Source organism: Poecilia mexicana, unplaced genomic scaffold (assembly GCF_051168715.1).
Source record: "Poecilia mexicana isolate PSO_F unplaced genomic scaffold, ASM5116871v1 scaffold_11, whole genome shotgun sequence".
NCBI classification, from domain to species: domain Eukaryota; kingdom Metazoa; phylum Chordata; class Actinopteri; order Cyprinodontiformes; family Poeciliidae; genus Poecilia; species Poecilia mexicana.
Window position 1 is genome coordinate 13,159,439 of NW_028263380.1, and position 18,210 is coordinate 13,177,648.

The 18,210-nt window shown below is 40.6% G+C and overlaps 1 protein-coding gene across 1 annotated transcript in view; it reads right to left on the reverse strand.

Annotated features, from left to right (window-relative positions):
- Positions 1 to 12,470: 12,470 nt before the first annotated feature.
- The window catches only part of runx1t1 (RUNX1 partner transcriptional co-repressor 1), a 72,915-nt gene continuing 67,175 nt past the window's right edge, over positions 12,471 to 18,210 (reverse strand). Inside the window, exon 11 of the mRNA XM_088010237.1 lies at positions 12,471 to 18,014. Within this exon, the coding sequence (XP_087866363.1) occupies positions 17,679 to 18,014 (336 nt within the window). The 3' untranslated portion in view covers positions 12,471 to 17,678. The remainder of the gene's footprint in view (positions 18,015 to 18,210) is intronic.

Genomic DNA, 18,210 nt, shown 5'->3' on the forward strand with positions numbered 1-18,210 from the left:
TCCAACAGGAAGTAAATAAAGTACGAGTCTGGTTTAGCCATCTGCTTTCTCATGTTTGAGGCAATGTTTCATTTTCGCAATGAGGTGCCGCGCAATTTTTATTTATTAAAAATTTTTTTAAGAGGTCCTGGAAACCAGACGTTAGCAGTTAAGTTTTGTACTTGCCTTCTTGGCGTGTGTTTCTGTTCCAACAAACATGGTGGAGCAAGATGCTGATATTTACCCTAATGTGTGACCTCTTGACTTGTGTAACTGTCGCAAGTTCATATCATTTTTTTCATAAGCAGAACATAATTTTACTCCTTGCACAGATATCAGTTTTTGTAAAAATCTAGGCGCATCTTTGCAGTCATTACGTTCTGAACTGATCAGACTTGGAACTGTTTTCAGATTTACCGAGTGAAGCACACATTTACCTTATTTGAGTTATTTTGTCTTTCCCATGGAGTGAAGCCCAAGAGAAATTAGCTTCTTTCACACTGTATTTATATCATGAGCAAATAGGATTTTCCACTCAGTGAAAAAAGGGCTGTTTTTTTTTCCCCCTCATGAGATTGTGCTGCTGTAATAAAAGCTCACATTATTTAAAGGACTTTTGAAAATCTTCAACAGGGAACCTGATAGATGTGAAGGGCATTGTCTCTTTGGAAAACCTGGATAGATTTGATTTGCTCTTTCCCCTTCTTTTATTTAAGACTCATTTCCAAAATAACATTGCTTTGAATACAATTTACACTTGTCTAAACTGAAACTGATACCAGTGTGACTTGGATTAAATTAAGTAAAATGACCGTTACTGTTTAATCCATGCAAAACTCCTCTGAACTTGATGTTTTTCAACAGCAAAAAGCAGCCGGCTGCCTTTTAAAGGTTCAAAAGAGTCAATAAATAACCTTTACCAACCTTGCAATTTTTTAAAATTTTCTTAAGGCGTAAGAAAAAGGTAGGAAAAAATTTTTTTGTAAATATTTATTTATTTTTTTAGGTGATCAATTGTAATTTTCTCAAAATACTAAGCTGTTATTTGAAAAATACATCAGTAGTATTGTTCTTTAGGGGTTAACTGATGTCACAATATTTTTTCTTTTACCTGCAAGAGTCGTCTACAGTAGAAGGAGGGACCGGGTCGGTTGGCATGGCTTTTTTGTCTGTCGGCCATATTGGATTTAACAAAAATAATTTCTTGCATTTGCAGCTGATGGCCAGCAGTTTATAGTGTATTTTGTGATGCATTAGTGTCCACTTCAGTGGTCTGTGTGCATTTATGACATAAAAATCCACAAGAAGCACAAGAAAATGGCTTTGAGATAGCTGTCCACTGTAGTGACCACTATGCATTAAAGGGTTAATGAATACTAAACCCTATTTTTCTTGCTTGTTAGGTTTAGCAATATAATGAAAAAAAAAAACTATTTATTTTTGCATCGCAGTAGCAGACCTTAAGTTTATTCGATCATTTTCACTACAACGTGCGCACACTTTGGTTATATTTGCAATTTAACGCTGACGGAGACAGCCAGGATAATACCAGTTGAACAGCACAACACCTCACACATCTCAGACCAACAGAAAAGAGCAGCGTGATGCATCGCGCCCACTTGCCCCCTTCTAATCCAGCCTCGCCAGTACCAGATGGCTGCCTCTCCCACAATGCAGCGCCGCCACAGATGTCAACAGAAGAGGTGACAAACACTCCGCAGGTGTCTGTCCCCTCCGTGTCCGCCCTGTGTGCCCGTGTTCGTGTTCGTGTTTGTGTGTGTGTGTGTGCGACGCGGGGACAAAGAGCATCTTTCTTGCAGGGAGAGGAGTGTGTAATTGATAGCAGAGGACAACCTGCAGGAAGGAAGTGCCATCATATGGTAAATTGATGGGCTGGCGCAGTCTGGCACAAACTGTAGGAACAGATGCAGGAAGAGACAAACTTTGCTCATTATGGATCGTGTCGAGAGTCAGACTCTCAGAGCTATTAAAAAGGGAAAATCTGCGACCTGTGCTGTGCTGAAATTCACGTCGTCGCGAATTTGTCTAGAATAAAAAACAAAAACAATAGGAAACTCCTACTTCTCTATTCCAAGCAGGGTTGCTTTTCAGTCCGCTGCACAATCCATTTCCTTTCCATGTGTGCCAGCTTGGCCAGGTGTGCTTGTTGGCAGGAGTTTCCACAGCCAGGTGAGCAAGCTGCTGGCCAGGTGCCCTCCAGAGCTCACTCCACTGACCACATACCATATGGCTTTGGAGCCGGGCGTGCAGGCGAGCGTCCACACATGATGAGAACAGCCACATTTAGTCATGGTGCTGCTAAAACTTCCTATGCACGCACACACACACACACACACACACACACACACACACACACACACACACGCACACACACACACACACACACTCACGCAAACAAGAGCTGCACGCAATAAAACGAGAACATTAGGAAACATTGCAGCACCCCAGTGAGTTCCAAAGTGAACCGCTTAATGTGCTTTTACTGTATTTCTCTCCCAGCGGCCAAAGCCGAAAACATCCACAGCGCAAACAGACGACATCCTGCTCATCAGAGTAGCTCACATGAATGTCGGTTAGTGAAGCTGGATGTAAATGGGTGAATTTCAGAGTTTGCGGATTTCCCTTCCTCGATCTTCTCCACATTTTGTCAAAGCTCAAAATCTTCTTTTTTCTATCTGATTGGAATTTCATGTGAGAGACCAACACAAATTAGCAAATGATAACGTCATGGCATTACGTTTAGCTGAATACAAGACAGAAACACGGTAGTGGCAGCAAAAGGCAGTTGAGACGCTTGATTTCGGCAGAGACAGGGTAGATGGTAAAACCCAATAAGAACAGGGATGCAGCTAAACTCGTTGCGGCTGTTCAAACTAAACTTGTTTATTTGTCTTATTTCTCCATTTTCACATCTTCTAACTTTTGGTGATGTTTATCGCTACTTTGCGTACTTCTCTACTTTTACACCACTGAAAAAATGTGAGGAAACGATGTCGGCAGTATGTTCTGTGTTAACTGGCAGCCCATAAATCCCTCTCACAGGCTCGGCACGGACAAGACGGGTCGGCCATCTGTAAATATTTATTCGGCATCTCTATAATTAAACGGAGCCGATGCTTCGTGCAGGCCGAGCATCTCTTGTGGTGATATTGCCTCGCTCGCACGGCTGAGCTGTACGGTGAGGAAAAGCTTAATCAAACATTCGCTGCACGGCGATGTGATGAACAGCTAGAGAAATTCAACATCGTGTGCTGGACTGATAATGCAAGATCTCAACTGAGCAGCTGAGATCATAAATACTTACAGAGAAGAGAACGAAGGAAAAAAGTTGGAAGAAAAAGTTTCATGGAAGCCCCAAAACTATTTGACCTAACATTGCCTGTTCTGATGGGGCTCTATCGCTTTGCTAGTGAGGCGTAGTGGAACCAGGATCAAATATTACATAATTATTAGGATTTGGATCACAGCTAAAGTGGACTGATGTGATCTGATGAAGATGAATCCCTGAGAACTGTTCAATTTGAAGAGCAAATATGCTTGTGTTTGCTCTTCAAGAAGATTTTTTATTTTTGTTCTTTCTAAGGTTCTGAGTTGTTCTTATATTTTTAAGTTATTTTAAACTCAGAAAATATCTGATATTTTACCCATTAAGTAAATATCTTGTAATGGGCATTGAGACATTTGTTGTGAAACGGTGCTACATAAACCAACTGAAATGAAGCCCCTAGGCGGAAATTCAACCTGTAAGACTCTTCCTGCATCTCTTATCACCTCGCCTTCACCCCAGCCAATCAGGACGCACCACCTCTACCTCAATCCAATCACCTTGCAAGAGCTCCTTCAAAAGACGAAGCGACCACAGATCCACCCGCTTCAGTTGTGCTTCAACCCACCTCCTCCCCGTTTCCCAGACGCCTCCAGGTCCCCTCAAGACTCCTCTCTCCAAGCTCCGCTCCACCACCAGTGACTGGACCCGGGGGAAGATCTACCTGAGCTTCGTTCGAGCCGATCATTCAAGCTCGCTGCGATTCTCAGCACGCACGTCTTCCGCCGGTGTCCGAGCGCCAAATTCTAGGTCCAATAAAATTGTCTAACTGCTGTTTCTCTCTCTGTGCGAGTCTCTACAGATTGAATTGAATTTTAAACTGTGAAATTTGAATTAAAAAAAAAATTCCAGTTCCAAAACTTATGAAATTGCAATTCCAGATTTGACTAAAATGAAAAGTTTATAAAAAAAAAAGCATTAATGAATGAATGAACTCATTCATTCATTCATGCTGCAGTAATAGAAATATACTGCTACATACATCAAACCCTCTAAAAAGTGCAAATAGATTGGAGGAATATATGTTTTTGGAGCGCTGCTTAACTTTTGCAGCGTTCTTAAATGCTCCCCCATCCACCAGCATTTGGTGCACTTCTCCCCTCCTGTCGCTCCTCCTTTTCTGTTTGAATCCTGTGAATAAAGGTGATTATCAGAGATACATCAATCAGCATTTACAACTCATTTGCGAAGCTAACAGAAGAAAATGTAGTATTTTATTTATGTGATGCAGCAGCTTCATCCAACCCACAGCTATTACACCAAACGATGGATTTTTCTTTTTCTATTTTATTGCGTCAACAGTACTGCTGCTTTCCAGAGTGTATTCCTCCTATAGGTCTCTGTCTGTGTGCCGTTTGTTTATTAGTATTCTGCTGCCTGTGTCTGGATTCAAATCCACCAGAGAGCTGCCATTTCTGTTCTGAGACGTTTCATGCAGATATAGGAGAATGTTGCAACCTTTCCTGGTCCCTTGACAGCTAGCCCCAGACAATCTTTCTCCATCTTGCTTCACTCTTGAAATAATCCAACTCGTGCGCCCTGGGAGATAACATGTATATTTTACAGTTTTCACTCTGCCAATCAGTTTTGCAATGCTTTGAGTAGCGTTACATTTCGAAGTAAAAAACAAAAAAAAAAAATATATATATATATCTATATATATATATGTATATATATATTATAGATATATATGTATATATATATATATATATATATATATATATATATATATATATATATATATATATATATATATATATATATATATATATTTTTTTTTTTTTTTTTTTTTTTTCTGATCAGAAACAAATAACATTTAGTAAGGTTGTTAACTTGATTGGCATACATAATTATTTACAATTGATTAATAAATCACATTTTTCAGACTTATTTATATTCTGCTTGCTGAGAGAATTTTATTTTGAGTCTCTCTGAGCAACAAATCATCTAGCATACAGTCAAATTCAACCTGTTCTGCCTTTACAACTTTATACTTTTTTTTTCCTTTTACAACTTATTGGTGCTTTTAAGATTTTTGAACAGCTTTTTAAGACAGCCGACACGAAGCAATCACTGTGAGGGTCTCTTTAAAGATAAACTTTTAGAAACAAATGAATTAAAGTTTTTGAAAGTAAGTTGAGTAGCCAACGGTTTTAAAGTGAAAACAAATCAAACATTTAATAAATATTCTCAGTGTCTGTGCAACTCATTCTTAGCAAGAACTAATTCCTAATTCAGTTCATCCACGTTGAAATGAATAATTCCTGTTTGTCATTTATTACGTGAAAGTTCACATCTCCAACCTGAACTAGGGTTTAGGCAAAAGAAAAATGTTTGTAAAAAAAAAAAAGCATAAAGGTCATGATGTCAACTACTGCCTACTATCTGTTTTATTCTTTTCTTTTATTCCTCACATACACTGCACCTTAAAACATCTGCTCTAATTAACATTTTAATGCATTTATAAATGGAGAAGAAACTAATTTTGAATGGGAAGCATTGCATTTAGACTCCATTTCGTAAACATCACTTTTAACCTTCTTATTACTCAGAAGAGATTAGATTTTGCCCTTTAAATTGTCTTACACCCTTGAAAACCTAGTGTAAAACTACCAAATAAGCTAAAGTTATCCAGGACAAAGCGCTCTCTCATTGCACTTTTTCTCAATTATTCTTTAGTGATAGACAGATAAAAATGTTACGTTTCCTAAATATAGTTTTGCCAATTAGGGAGTTAAACCGTCATAATGTTCCTCTTCAGTAACATCTTGTTTCTGTTTAAGCGCATTAGCTGAAAAAATTTTCCGTTTATTAAACTAAACACGTCTCTGTTGTTTTCTCAGTTATTTAACCAATAGTAGAGTAGTTTGTAGCTGCTTCTCTGTCTTTGCTCCATCACTCCTCCATGAACACACACACACACAAAAAACATTTTACATTTTAAGTTGCAGAACAATCCTGAGTGACCTGGGTAGTTTTAAGACTCCAGAGCTTGAGGTTCATGTTTAAAGTGAAAGGTGAGATGTGGAGATCTAAATTACCAACATAGATGAAAAAAAAAAATTATAAAAAAAAATAAATTTTTGTGAAATATCATTCAAAACGCCTTCAAATAATGTCAAAATTAGTAAAGTTGTCTTCATCCTCCTTCAAAAATGTGACCTCCTGTGTTCATGCCATTAACGTTATGAAACATATTTATGGTTTTATTTGATCTGTTTCAGCAAAATAATGGTGAACTAAATCACTCCATCATAGCGCTGTCTGTACATGTAAGAAGGTAAACCTCTGCCTCCGTCTTCTTCTGCAGCCTCTAAAAGGTTTTCTTCCAGGACTTTCCTACAATTGGTTCTGTCCATGTTTCCATCAACTCTGACCACCTTCCCTGTTCCTGCTGAAGAGGAGAATCCCCGCGGCACGATGACATCTTCAGTTTAGACGAGTAAAACAATTTGTTGCATTAGCATGTGGGCTAAAACACGGAGATTTGATTTCAGCTGACCAGAGCACCTGCATCCGTGTTTGCCGTGTCCCCTGCATGGCTTGTGGCTGAGTGTAAAAAGGATTTCTCACGGCTTTCTTTTAACGAGGGCCCTTTTTTTTTCCCCCTTTTTTTTAACTTTCTTCTATAAAAGCCAGATTTGTGAGGTGCTGTGCTAATAGCTCTGGAGTTTACTGCAGTAGTTTGCTCCTTCAGCCTAATAAAAGAGAGATGATGCAAACATGTTCAAATACTCTGTTGGTGTCAGGTTAAGAGAGAGAGAGAGCACAAATATAGGCTTTAACGTCAAATTGTGTCACGTTTTGTGTTTTTGAACAGTAAGTGGGTTTGACACGTATGAAGGCTATATTGCATTTCACATTTATACAGCTCTTAAACTCTGTTTTTCTTTTTAATGTTGGCTTGCATTTGTCTGTGAAACAGTCCTTGGGGGATAACTATATTTGGGTGTCAAAACCTGCTAGTAAAAATGTCAACATCAAGTTTGTTAGGGCATCTGTGTCAGAGTTTTTAAGAGACACGTCGTTTGATTTTAAGTCCGAAATTAGCCAAGGTGAACAAGGATTTATCCGTCACCATACAGATTCTGCAATGCTTGCTTAACACTTGAGTCATGTAGGTTGGGGACCACCAGTACATGTAATATGACCATTAAAACAATGCCAAGCTAAAGCCCTGTCAATTAGCTTCGCCCACATCCCTTCTCCTGCCTTGTCTTTGGTTAGGATTTCAGGAACCCCCAGCACACCTTTAGTCCACATGTGTTCGCTCAAAAAGATGGATGGCCCGTGTCTCCGTCTCCTTCCCGGGCCAACATCCAGGTGCAAAGCAGCTGGGGAGGCAAAGGGTGCTGGGGAAGAAGAGGGAGGGGGAGACGGAGGACCAGAGATGACCGAATGGAAGTGGAGCCAGGTGATGTAAAGGATGGTCGAAAACAAGCCATAAATTTCCTCCGGTGCTCTCTGGGTGCTTATGGCTTCACCTGGTCTGTTCAGGTGACAAACCTAATACATGTCGTTGCATCACATATAAGTTGCTATGAGCACTGCTCTGTGAGGCTCATATTGTCCCTACTGATGTTTAAAAGTTAAAAGGGTTTAAAAAGGGAAACAGTTTGAAAGAGAAACTTTAAAAGGGGCCACATGCAAAAGCATTCATGCCCCCTTTTCAACATGTCACCACATTATAAACACATTGAGTGAATTTTATTGGTAATTTTTATTCCAGCAACGCAAAGTAGTGCATAAATGTGAAGTCGAAAGAAAATTGATGAACAGTTCAGTTTATTAGAAAACACCAGGGAAGAAAAAACATCATGAAAACCAAGTCACAGGTCAGACAGGTTAAGGGTAAAGTACTAATTTTAAAACAGGGTTAGGTTACAAAACCACACCTGTGACATCTCTCACACAAATCACTCTTCAATCCATAAATTGAGAAAGGAAAGAGGATTGGCATGCGTGCAAATCTACCAAGTTGTTCCCCTTAAACTCATGCTGCAGAGATCCACAGCTCATGCGGGAGAATTATTCAGTAGATGCGGAGAAGTCGGTTAAAGCTGATAGGAAGATGGATGGAGCTAAAAACTGTTCAGTCCTGGAAGGAATCTTGTCAGAGGATGCCAAGATCTTCAGACTGGGATGGAGGATAAACCATCCAACAGGACGAAGACCTTAAATTCACAGCCAGAGAAACATTGGGGTGGTCAAATATACAAATGTGTTCTGTACATACACATACTTTCATAGAAGTATGTGTATGTGCATGTTTAATATTTCTTTTGATTGTTTGGAAGAATTTTTCTTCTTATGTAAAGAGAAGGATCAGTTATTTAATGCGCACTTGCGTATCATTTGATTTACAAATATCATTTTGTTCCTTCAACCAATATCTCTCTCACGTACATCTGTTTCCTGGGACACCTCTACCAATTTTTCAAGGTTATCATGTTCCATTAAGGCCAAGTCATCACCGATCAAACGACCAACCTGGAGGGTAAAGCGCCGTTTCCCAGCCATCCATATGTTGCGGAGTTTAAACGAGGCTTCATGCTGCGGCTATAGGAAAAGTTAGCGGGATATTTGAACGGTGTGGGAGCGAACCAACGAGCAGGAAGACAGTGGGGTTCAAGGTGACTGATGGACTGTGATGTCCCACTGCGTCTTATACTACAGTTTTCTTTGGAAATGATTTGGCTCGATAACAGTATAAATGTCTGACAGTGATGATTTAAAAATACACAAGGAAGGATTTTCCACACACACACACACACACACACGCACACCTACACACACGCAGACGTTAAAAAATATGGTATGTATGTGTGTGGGCAGTGTTTCTCAGCGCGTCATCCATCATGTTGTAAAGCCACAGTAGGCAGAGCGCTGCGCGTTTGGCCTCGGCTCCTCGCTCAGCCCTCATTAGCCATCAATCACTTCCTCCTTCCTGGCCGCCTGCTTGGGAAGAGACCTACTGACTTCGGATCCGAGCAAGATGTTCACTTTGGCACTTCAAACACCCCCACCTGCAACACAAATGCACTTCCTCAGATGGAAAGACGCAATAAGAAGTACGTGCTCACCGCACGACGTCAATGTCAAACGCGGAGCTTCAGAGAAACGGATACGCTCTGACGGGTTCGTCGCTGCGCAGAACAGGAAGCCGCCGAACTGAGAGGTCGGTCCGCCGGCGCTTAATAGCTTAAAAAAAAAAAAAACCGACTCATTTCTCCTGAACAGCTCAATAAGGATTTGGGAAATGTCAAAGAGTTTTTAGTCAAAGCTCAAAGCATTGCTAAAGGGCAGCAGTTTCCATTTTAAAATGACTTTTGAGCTACTTTAGATAAAGAGAGCCGTGGCGTTATCTGATCCGGTCCACAAAAGCAATTCTTTGCAGTGTAAGATTTGCGAAGGAGCGAGCGCATCCGTCTGCACTTGAAAGTTTCTATATTTCAGCTCGTATTCGAGTGGATGTGCTAAAAGATTCCGCCACTGTTAAAGGAGAGAGAGAGAGAGAGAGAGAGAGAGAGAGAGAGAGAGAGAGAGAGATGAACTTTAGCGTATAGAGGAAACGACTCCTCTCCTCTGAATTCTTTTCCAGAGTTTCAGCTCACTTTTTGAGGCTTAGAGCAGCTTTATTTGTCTTTGTGTTGATCATTTTCGTCGTTACCTTGCCGGGCAGTGAATGGAGTCCGTCGCTTGACACCGACAGCAATGGTCAGCGTCACTGGAAATGAAAGACTCGCTTCCTTGAGTCTCCTTGGAGGTTTTGCGGAAACCTTTCACTGGGAGAAGACCCAGGACTGGTTGCTGGGGGTGGGGGTGGAGGGTCTACATGTATTTTTTTTTTTAATCTTGTAATGTTCCAAACGAGCTGATGAGTGTTGCAGGTTTATGTATGGACAGAGACGGATAGCTAAAATGAGTCGTTCAGCTTTATTTCCTTGCACACTTCCTTCTTTTCGAACCGTTTCTTTCCCTCCCGCCTCCCCCTTGAAGTTTGTCAGCCTCTGTCCCGTTTTTCCTACACATCTCTTGCTCATCCCTGTTTTGCTCAAGAGAGAAAGAGGGAAAGCCCTGACACATCGGCCCAGTTCCTTAATAATGTCATCCGTTGTGAACGCTATTAGAAGATTACCCTCGGCCCAGGGCAGCCTAACCATGTGCAGGAACCAGATAACCTTGTGTTCTTTAATTTAATATCAACACTTACCCTCTTTTCTTGTCATGCTTTACCACACACAAATACCCTTCTTGTCCCCTCTGGCCCTATACGTCTTAAAGAGGGGAAGTAAGGAGAGAGGCACATGGAGGAATCGCAACTGAGCAGTTTCTTGAAGATTTCTTTCCTCTACCAGGAATTGTAGTAAATAAGAAACACATAAGCGAGCTTCGTCTTAAGATTTCAGTGAATCTAAAGCACAAGTGTTCCCCTCCTTGCAACATCACAGGAAACAACCTGTTTTGATTTGAGGCGGGCTCCTCCGTCAAGTCTTTTTTCCCCCTCGCAAGCTATCACTGATTTAGCAAAAGGCAAATGTCCTCTCACAGTTTGATTGTGAGCGGATGAGCGAGGCAGAGGATTGAGAGAGAGAAGATAGTCTTCTACTCAGAAGGAGAAAGCAGCTACAAAATCAAATCCTACTCCACTCTTCTCCTCACAAGATGAATCACGACCCTGAATTAGCTGCCGTATCGCGCTCCGTCCTGCCGCTGAAGCTTCCCCTTACACCCCCCCCCCCCTACACCTCCACCCTGAACGCCGTGAGCCAGGCGGCGGTGACGCGAAGGCCAGTGGCGCAGCTCCTATCACTCACCAGCACCCACTCACGCCGCCATTACCACGCCTTTATCTCATCTCCTGCAGCCTGCCACGGACAGCCGCCTCTGGGTCCTCCAGGCTACTTTACTAATAACCTGGTCCTTATCAGCCACCGTGCACCTCTGCCTGTGATCAAAGAGCCAATTAATGGAGCCGGGGAAAGGTGAAGCATTCAAATAATGGAGACAGCTGTTTTTCTCTGTTGAGAAAATCCATTTTGTATTGTTATCAGCTTCATACAGCTCGCCCACCCTCTCTTCAAAAACTAGCGCTTAATTCAAGTCGGCGTCTGCTTCTGCCTCGCTTGATAAGGGAAAGAGAGAGAGAGAGAAAAGGAGGTAGAGCAAAAAGAAGATGAGGATGAGAAGGGGGGGAGGAAGAAGAGCCTTGGTCACAATGAACTTTATGTAGAAGAATGTGGCAGGAATATCACAGCAGTCCAACTCATCCCGGAGTTTTATCAGCTCCAAAGTGGCTCAACACAGAGATAAGGATAGGGAGGGAGGTCATAGATGGGGCTGCGCTTCCAGAGCCGACGAGCCGCTTTGTTGCCTCGAAAAGCCAGCTGCTGATTCCAGCTCTTTGAGCTCCATTACAATCTGGTCAGGCAAAAAAAAAAAAAAAAAAAAAGGGTTAGCCAGGAGGTTAATTGTTCTGGTCTCAGAGCGACACATAACTAGCTCCACCAAAGGCTCATATCTGTACTGTTTTGTTGCCACGTGTCACGTTTTAATTTTAACTGTCGTTTTGGTCAATTTATTTAAGAAACTGAACTTGTTTTTCAGAATGCTTTAGTAAGCACAAAAGATTTCAGTTCATTTTCATACTGTACAGTCAATGTGCTGTACAATTACAAGGTCAGGGCTCCCTTTGCAAGACCCTGTGCATTCAGATGGTTAGGCGACTATACAGGTGTGTACGACAGAAGACGCACTACAAAGGTGAAGAACATCAAATCTTTGACGGCTGTTTAATTCACACTTTTTAAAAAAATATTTTATCTTGTTTTGATGATTTAAAGGGATAATTTAGATATATTGGAATTACAACTACATAAAAAAGTCAGTATCTTACCTGTATCAAAGAGTCCAGTTCAGTTAAACTGATTATTTTGTATTGCAGAGTTAAGTTAACGGCTAAGAAAGAGATAGAGCGAATGCTACTGCACGTTAAGATACCGAAAGCTGATAATCTATCCGTAGAACCATGCTTATAAAAATATTAGTAAGTATTTTTAACGCTAGACATTTAAATGTTTTCATGCTTTTTTGATTGTGTTAATATCATCAGAGCAAAATGCAAAGAACACAAAGAAGTCTCAAGTCTATGGGCAAGAATGAACATATTTATTACACTGTAAAGAGAACAACAATACCAGAATTATACTGCAAAGTTTCACAGACTGACAGACCATAGTTTACAGCCCAAAAAAATGAAAAGAATCAAAATTGATAAATCAAAAGAATGAAATCAACAAGAAACCACAGTTCTGACATAGTAGACTGGAAAGCTCTCTAGAAGACACTGACTAAGTGGTTCAGAAACCACCATGTGTCAGCCTACCACTAACCTGTGGTTTTTATATCTTAATAAAGTATTGCACAACGACTTCAAATTATTTGAACTTTTTTTTTTTTTTTTCCTTTTTACATTTTGCCAACAGACCAGGAAAAGCCTCCCCCTCCCCTTGAAGTTCAACTCATTGCCTCTGGTTAATGCTACGCAGCCCCTGCATCGTTTCCGTATTTCCTAGGAAGTTTAAATAATAGGCAAGTCCAAATCAATGGCGTTCATTTTTATATTTTAGTTTTGATTTATTAATTTTTCCTTCTTTTTTTTTTCCACAAGATTTGCCTTTTTGTGTATATTCCCCGGCTGACAGGTTCGACGAGCACATCTGCATGTCTTCACAACAGACAAAAGGAGAAAAGAGGGATGAAAAGAAGAACAAGAGATACATTTCTCCTCTGTGATCTTACTTTATATATCATCAACATAAGAAACAACAATTTTCTTTAAAATTTGCACACACTTTTAGATTTGTTCAAACATTTCAAACTCTTGGTGTACTCAAAGGTTTAAAGGAACATAACAAAAGCTTTTTTTTTTCCTTTTTTTTCTTATTTCTATTCATTTATGTTTCATTTATTTATGAGGTCTGCATTGTTACCAAGTAGTGATATGGTTTTGCAGCTGTATGAGCTTCGACTTTGGATTTTTATTTTTCCTGTTCTCTTGTGTCCATTTGGTTTAGACTAGACCAGTATCAGTGCCACAACTGATGCTCTTATCGTGCTCTAAGAGGTAGAGTGAGACAAACTTGTTTGCCACATAGAAATTTGTAGCAAAGCACAGCTAGAGAAGGGAATACAGGTAAAATAGAGCTTCTCAAAGAATTGTTGACTACTAGTTTATTTTCTTTTTTTATTTCTTTGTCTTTTAACTCAGATTTTTTGCCCTGATAGAAGAATGAAGATATTCGTCATTTGTTGTAATGTTTTCCAACAGCTTGGCTGTCTTGTCGCAGCTTCTGAGAAGTCGGGACTTGGACACCTTTTTGGACTACGTGACCCTTCAAATTCAAGAGTGCAGGTGTTAAATTTTGACATGAGGAAAGAAACAAGAAACTCTGGAGGGATCAAAGTGCCCCAAAACATTTGTGTGGGCCTCCACTTGTTTCTTGAGGTCAGAATTTTTTTTTTTTGTAACACGCTTCTGTATAGCACCAAGGTGTTTTGGGGTGAAGAACCTTTGAGTATGTCAGGGTAAGTGCTCTTCTAATGCAAATGGGAGGTTTGTTTTACTTATATTGAACATTTACAACAAAGTGTCATCGTTTTAATCCTGTATTTGAAATAAACTACTTGGGGAGGAAAATGCAAATGATAGTGGTCTAAAAGTCCAGCTTTACGTTCACATTGTGAAAACTTAAAAATTTAAGCCGACAAGGACACTAGATCTAGAGATGCACCGAGAAACTGTCAGACCATCAACTCAGTAGGTCCTGATGGGTAAATTTCAAAATTATGATATCTTTCCTGATCCCTGAATGCACCAAACATAAGTACCGTATTTTTCGGACTATAAGCCGCTCATTTTGTCCCACCCTTTGAACCATGCGGCTTACAGCCCGGTGCAGCTTTTCTGTGGATTTTTCTTCAACCACCAGGGGGGGCTCTTTAGCAGGAAGTGAATCATTGGAAGTCAAAATTAGAAATCAAAGAAGAAAGTGCTGATTTTCATTTAGAACAAACACAAGCTAGTAGCAGGCACGATGGAGAAATGTTTTCAAACTCATATGATGCAGCTTTTAAGTTGAGGGCCATCGATCTGGCAGTACAGGATGGAAATGAAGCCGCTGCACGTCAGCTCAGCGTGAACGAAATCATGGTTCGGCTGTGGAGAAGGAGGGCTGCGTCCTTAATAAATCCAGTAGATTTATTAGGATTCATACTTCTGCTGCCCTCTGCTGGGTCCTTATGGAAAACTGAGTGTGGCGGAAATACCAGAGGCTTCTAGCCCGGTGCAGCTTATATATGTACGTTTCAATTTTTTTCCCAAAAAATTTGTAGGTGTGGCTTATAGTATGGTGCGCTCTATAGTCCGGAAAATACAGTGCTATCTGGTGGTGCAGACAGTGGAGATATTACTGAGAAAAAGAAGACTCAAAAATACTTATTTTCTACAACTGGTAAGGTTTATATGCAAGTCATTCAGGCTTCAGGAGAGTAGAATGTTCAGCAGATAACAGGAAGGCTCAGAAATAATCTTTTTCAGCTTTCGACCTCTGTCTGTATTGGAAGATGCTGGATTTGGAAAGTCATTTCAAAAAGTTAGTTTATATTTAGCGCTATATAAGTTGTGGAAGATAGCTTAAATGTGAAATGTGTAGCCACTTAATTTTTGCTTTACTATTCAGAGACAACATTGATATCGCCTTAAATAAATTATTAATGGCTTGAGACAGTAAGTCTAGACAACATCTTAAATGTTGCCTATACTGTAGTTATTAAAGAGAGACTGGAATTGGCTAAAATTAATATTTGTACAACAAAGCTGGGAGAGACTGGGGAAATTGGCCATTCTGGTCGGTGCATCTCTAACATGAAGTGAAAAATTAACCTCGATTCTTCAACAAAATGTTTACTATGTCACATTCTGTATTATTGCTCCTGGTAAAATGTGATAGTTTTTGTTGTATTTCCTCCTTTTTTCTCCCATTATGGGTACAGTTGAGATTCACAAAGGCTTAAAAAAAAAATTTAATTTATGATATTGAAATAACACGTAAGTGGACAAACCTCCTTTTAAAACATGTTTACATCAGGATTTTGGTCCTTGGTTTCAGTCTTTGGCTGTTTTTGGTGTTTCATGTTGAACTTGTGTAGTAATACTGTGTGTGTGTGTGTGTATGTGTGTGTGCGTGTGTGTGTGTGTGAGAGACCTGGTGCTTTGCAGTGTTAAAGCTGTCAATCGAAGTCTACACCTCTGCATTTGGAAAATCACTTTGTTAGAATACTTTTTTTTGTGTATTTTGTCATTTTTTTGGGTTGTTTTGCATTTTTTCTAAAAAACAAATATTTAACAAATCTTCAGTAATGTACATGCACAGCGTGTAGCTTTTTAAATAAAAACATTTTGGGTGCTATTCTTAGAATGTTAAATAGGGAAAAAAATGAATTTGATGTGTTTATGTGTTAAAACTGCATCAATTCAACATAATATAAAAAGCGTGACAATGCTGATACAGATTACAAAATTTCTGATGAATTATGGCTCCAACATGTTGAAAAGAAGCATGCCAAAATAATTTCCATGACAGTGCAAATACATATATGTACAGTGCCGTGAAAAGGTGCTTGTCCTATGACAGATTTCTCCTGTTTTTGCTTTTTTGTTTCCTAAATATTTTAGATCACGATCAGACAATGATATCCTGAGTAAATACAAAAATTCAATTTTTTAAAAATCTGAATTCAATCTCTTTAGCCAGGGATGATTTCTGCCAGACAGGGAATCACTTAAATAGCACCTGTCTGACAACATGAAGTAGGCTAAAAAATCTCAAAAAGCAATCCATTCTGATCTTAACATTTAGGTGTAACAAAAAAAAACAAAAACTAAAATGTTGAAGAAATCTGAAAGGGGCAAATACATTTTCCCAACATTGTATGTCCCTTGTACAAAACATTTAGCTTAGCATTCCACGCAACATGCTAGTTCTCAGACAAGATCTGGGTCAAAATTAAGTAGCAGCTCTGAGATATAATATTGTGTCTTTTCTTGGGGTGTGGGGGAAAAAAATTCATGAAGCTACAAAGAGTCTACCATCTACACACAGAATAGAAAAGCAGCTTAAAAAAGGTAACACTTCTCTTTTTTTTTTTATCTCTTTTTGCTCTAGCTAGAGATGGAATTATGACGAGTTTGAACTGTGACTTTTTTTTCCCCAGGTACTATGCATTGTCACAAGTGTCCAACACATATTCAATAAATAACCATTAGTGACGCCACAGGACGGGAAGCTTAACAGCGTGACATCTACAGAAAATGAATAAAAAGCATGGAGAAAAGTTGAGAGAGGAGGAGCGTGTCTGCGCACTGTTGGGTTTCCAGGTCTGAGCCGCCCAGCGGCTGCCATCGAAGATGTCTGACAGTCTCGCAGGTGAGATGATAACCTCATTTTCTGGTTGTTAAAGAGCTTTTGTAACCGGGCGAGCGTGCACGCGCGACGTTTCGCCGTGCGTCCTGTGTGAGTGTGTGCGCGCGCTGTGGGCAAAGTTTTTGCATTCTGTCCAAGAAGTCTTCCTTTTGCGTCCTTCGGGGGGACTCGGATTCGGATTTCACAGCCCACTGACCTGGATATTACGACAAGTGAGAGGGAAATAATGCCGCCTGAACAGCTGGCTCGACTTGCAATCTGCTGCACATCTGCCCATTTCTTGGCGGCTGGGTCTGCAAGCCAGAGGTTCAGTCCATCCCTTATTTATTCATCAGCCTGTATTAAAATCTAATCTCTTCATTTGCAGTGAGCATTGACCACTTTGGTCAATCTGCTCTGTATGTAAAGTTAACTTAGGTGTAAGGTCTGGAACCAAGAGGAAATAAAGCTTAACTGAAGCATTAAAAATAAAACCTTTGTAAAGGGGAGGCCTTGAGTTCCTCCTACCAGTCTTTTCATATTTACAAGGGAAAGTAAGACGAGCTACAATGACGACATTGACAACGACAGGTACAACGACAAACAACAAGAGTAAAGAAGTGTAGCGATAAAAGGATGTTAATTTTAAATTCATTCATTCAAAACAAAGAATATCTTTGTGTTTCCTTAAAGTCATGGCAAGTCAATATGACCTGATTATGGACCTCGTCTTCCTCCTCCTTCAACCACGTTGCAAGTCAGACAGAAGCGCCGCCGTCCGCGTCCGCGAGCCGCGTTTTCTCGGAATCTTTGCAAGGCAATGTCAAGATGAGGACAAGTCATGCTGTTTGTGGGTTTTAAGAACCAACTGAAGAACACGGGAAGCTTTCCTAGCGAGGCGTGCCGTCGAGGGCGGAGGAGGACGGGGTGCTGGGGGTGGACGAGCGCGGGGTGGCGGCAGGCGGGGTCGCAGCCGGACTTCCGGTGCCGCTGCTCGGAGTGCAGGCTGACGAGCTGATGGGAGCGGGAGTCTCTGAGCCCGGAGCTCCTCCTTGCTGCTGGCTGGACTGCTGCTGCTGCTGCTGCTGCTGCTGGGCCTGGAGGGTCTGACCGCAGACATGGTGGTGCTTCTCCCAGTCCTTGTGCTGGCAGAAGGAGCCGCAGTAACGCGCCGTGTTGCAGCCGCTGCACGTCTCGCTGGCCTTACGACCACAGTTCCAGCAGCTCTGATGGACATACGGAGAAGGAAAAAAAAAAAACACATATTAGTGAAACTGTAGGTTCATAATTACTCAGATATTTGTGTGTTTGTGCTGATGAACTTCTGAATACTACAGCAAATATATCTGGTTACTGTGTTGAACAGCTGTAATCTACCACAGCGATCACTTATTAATAATCGCTAAATAAACATTAACCCTA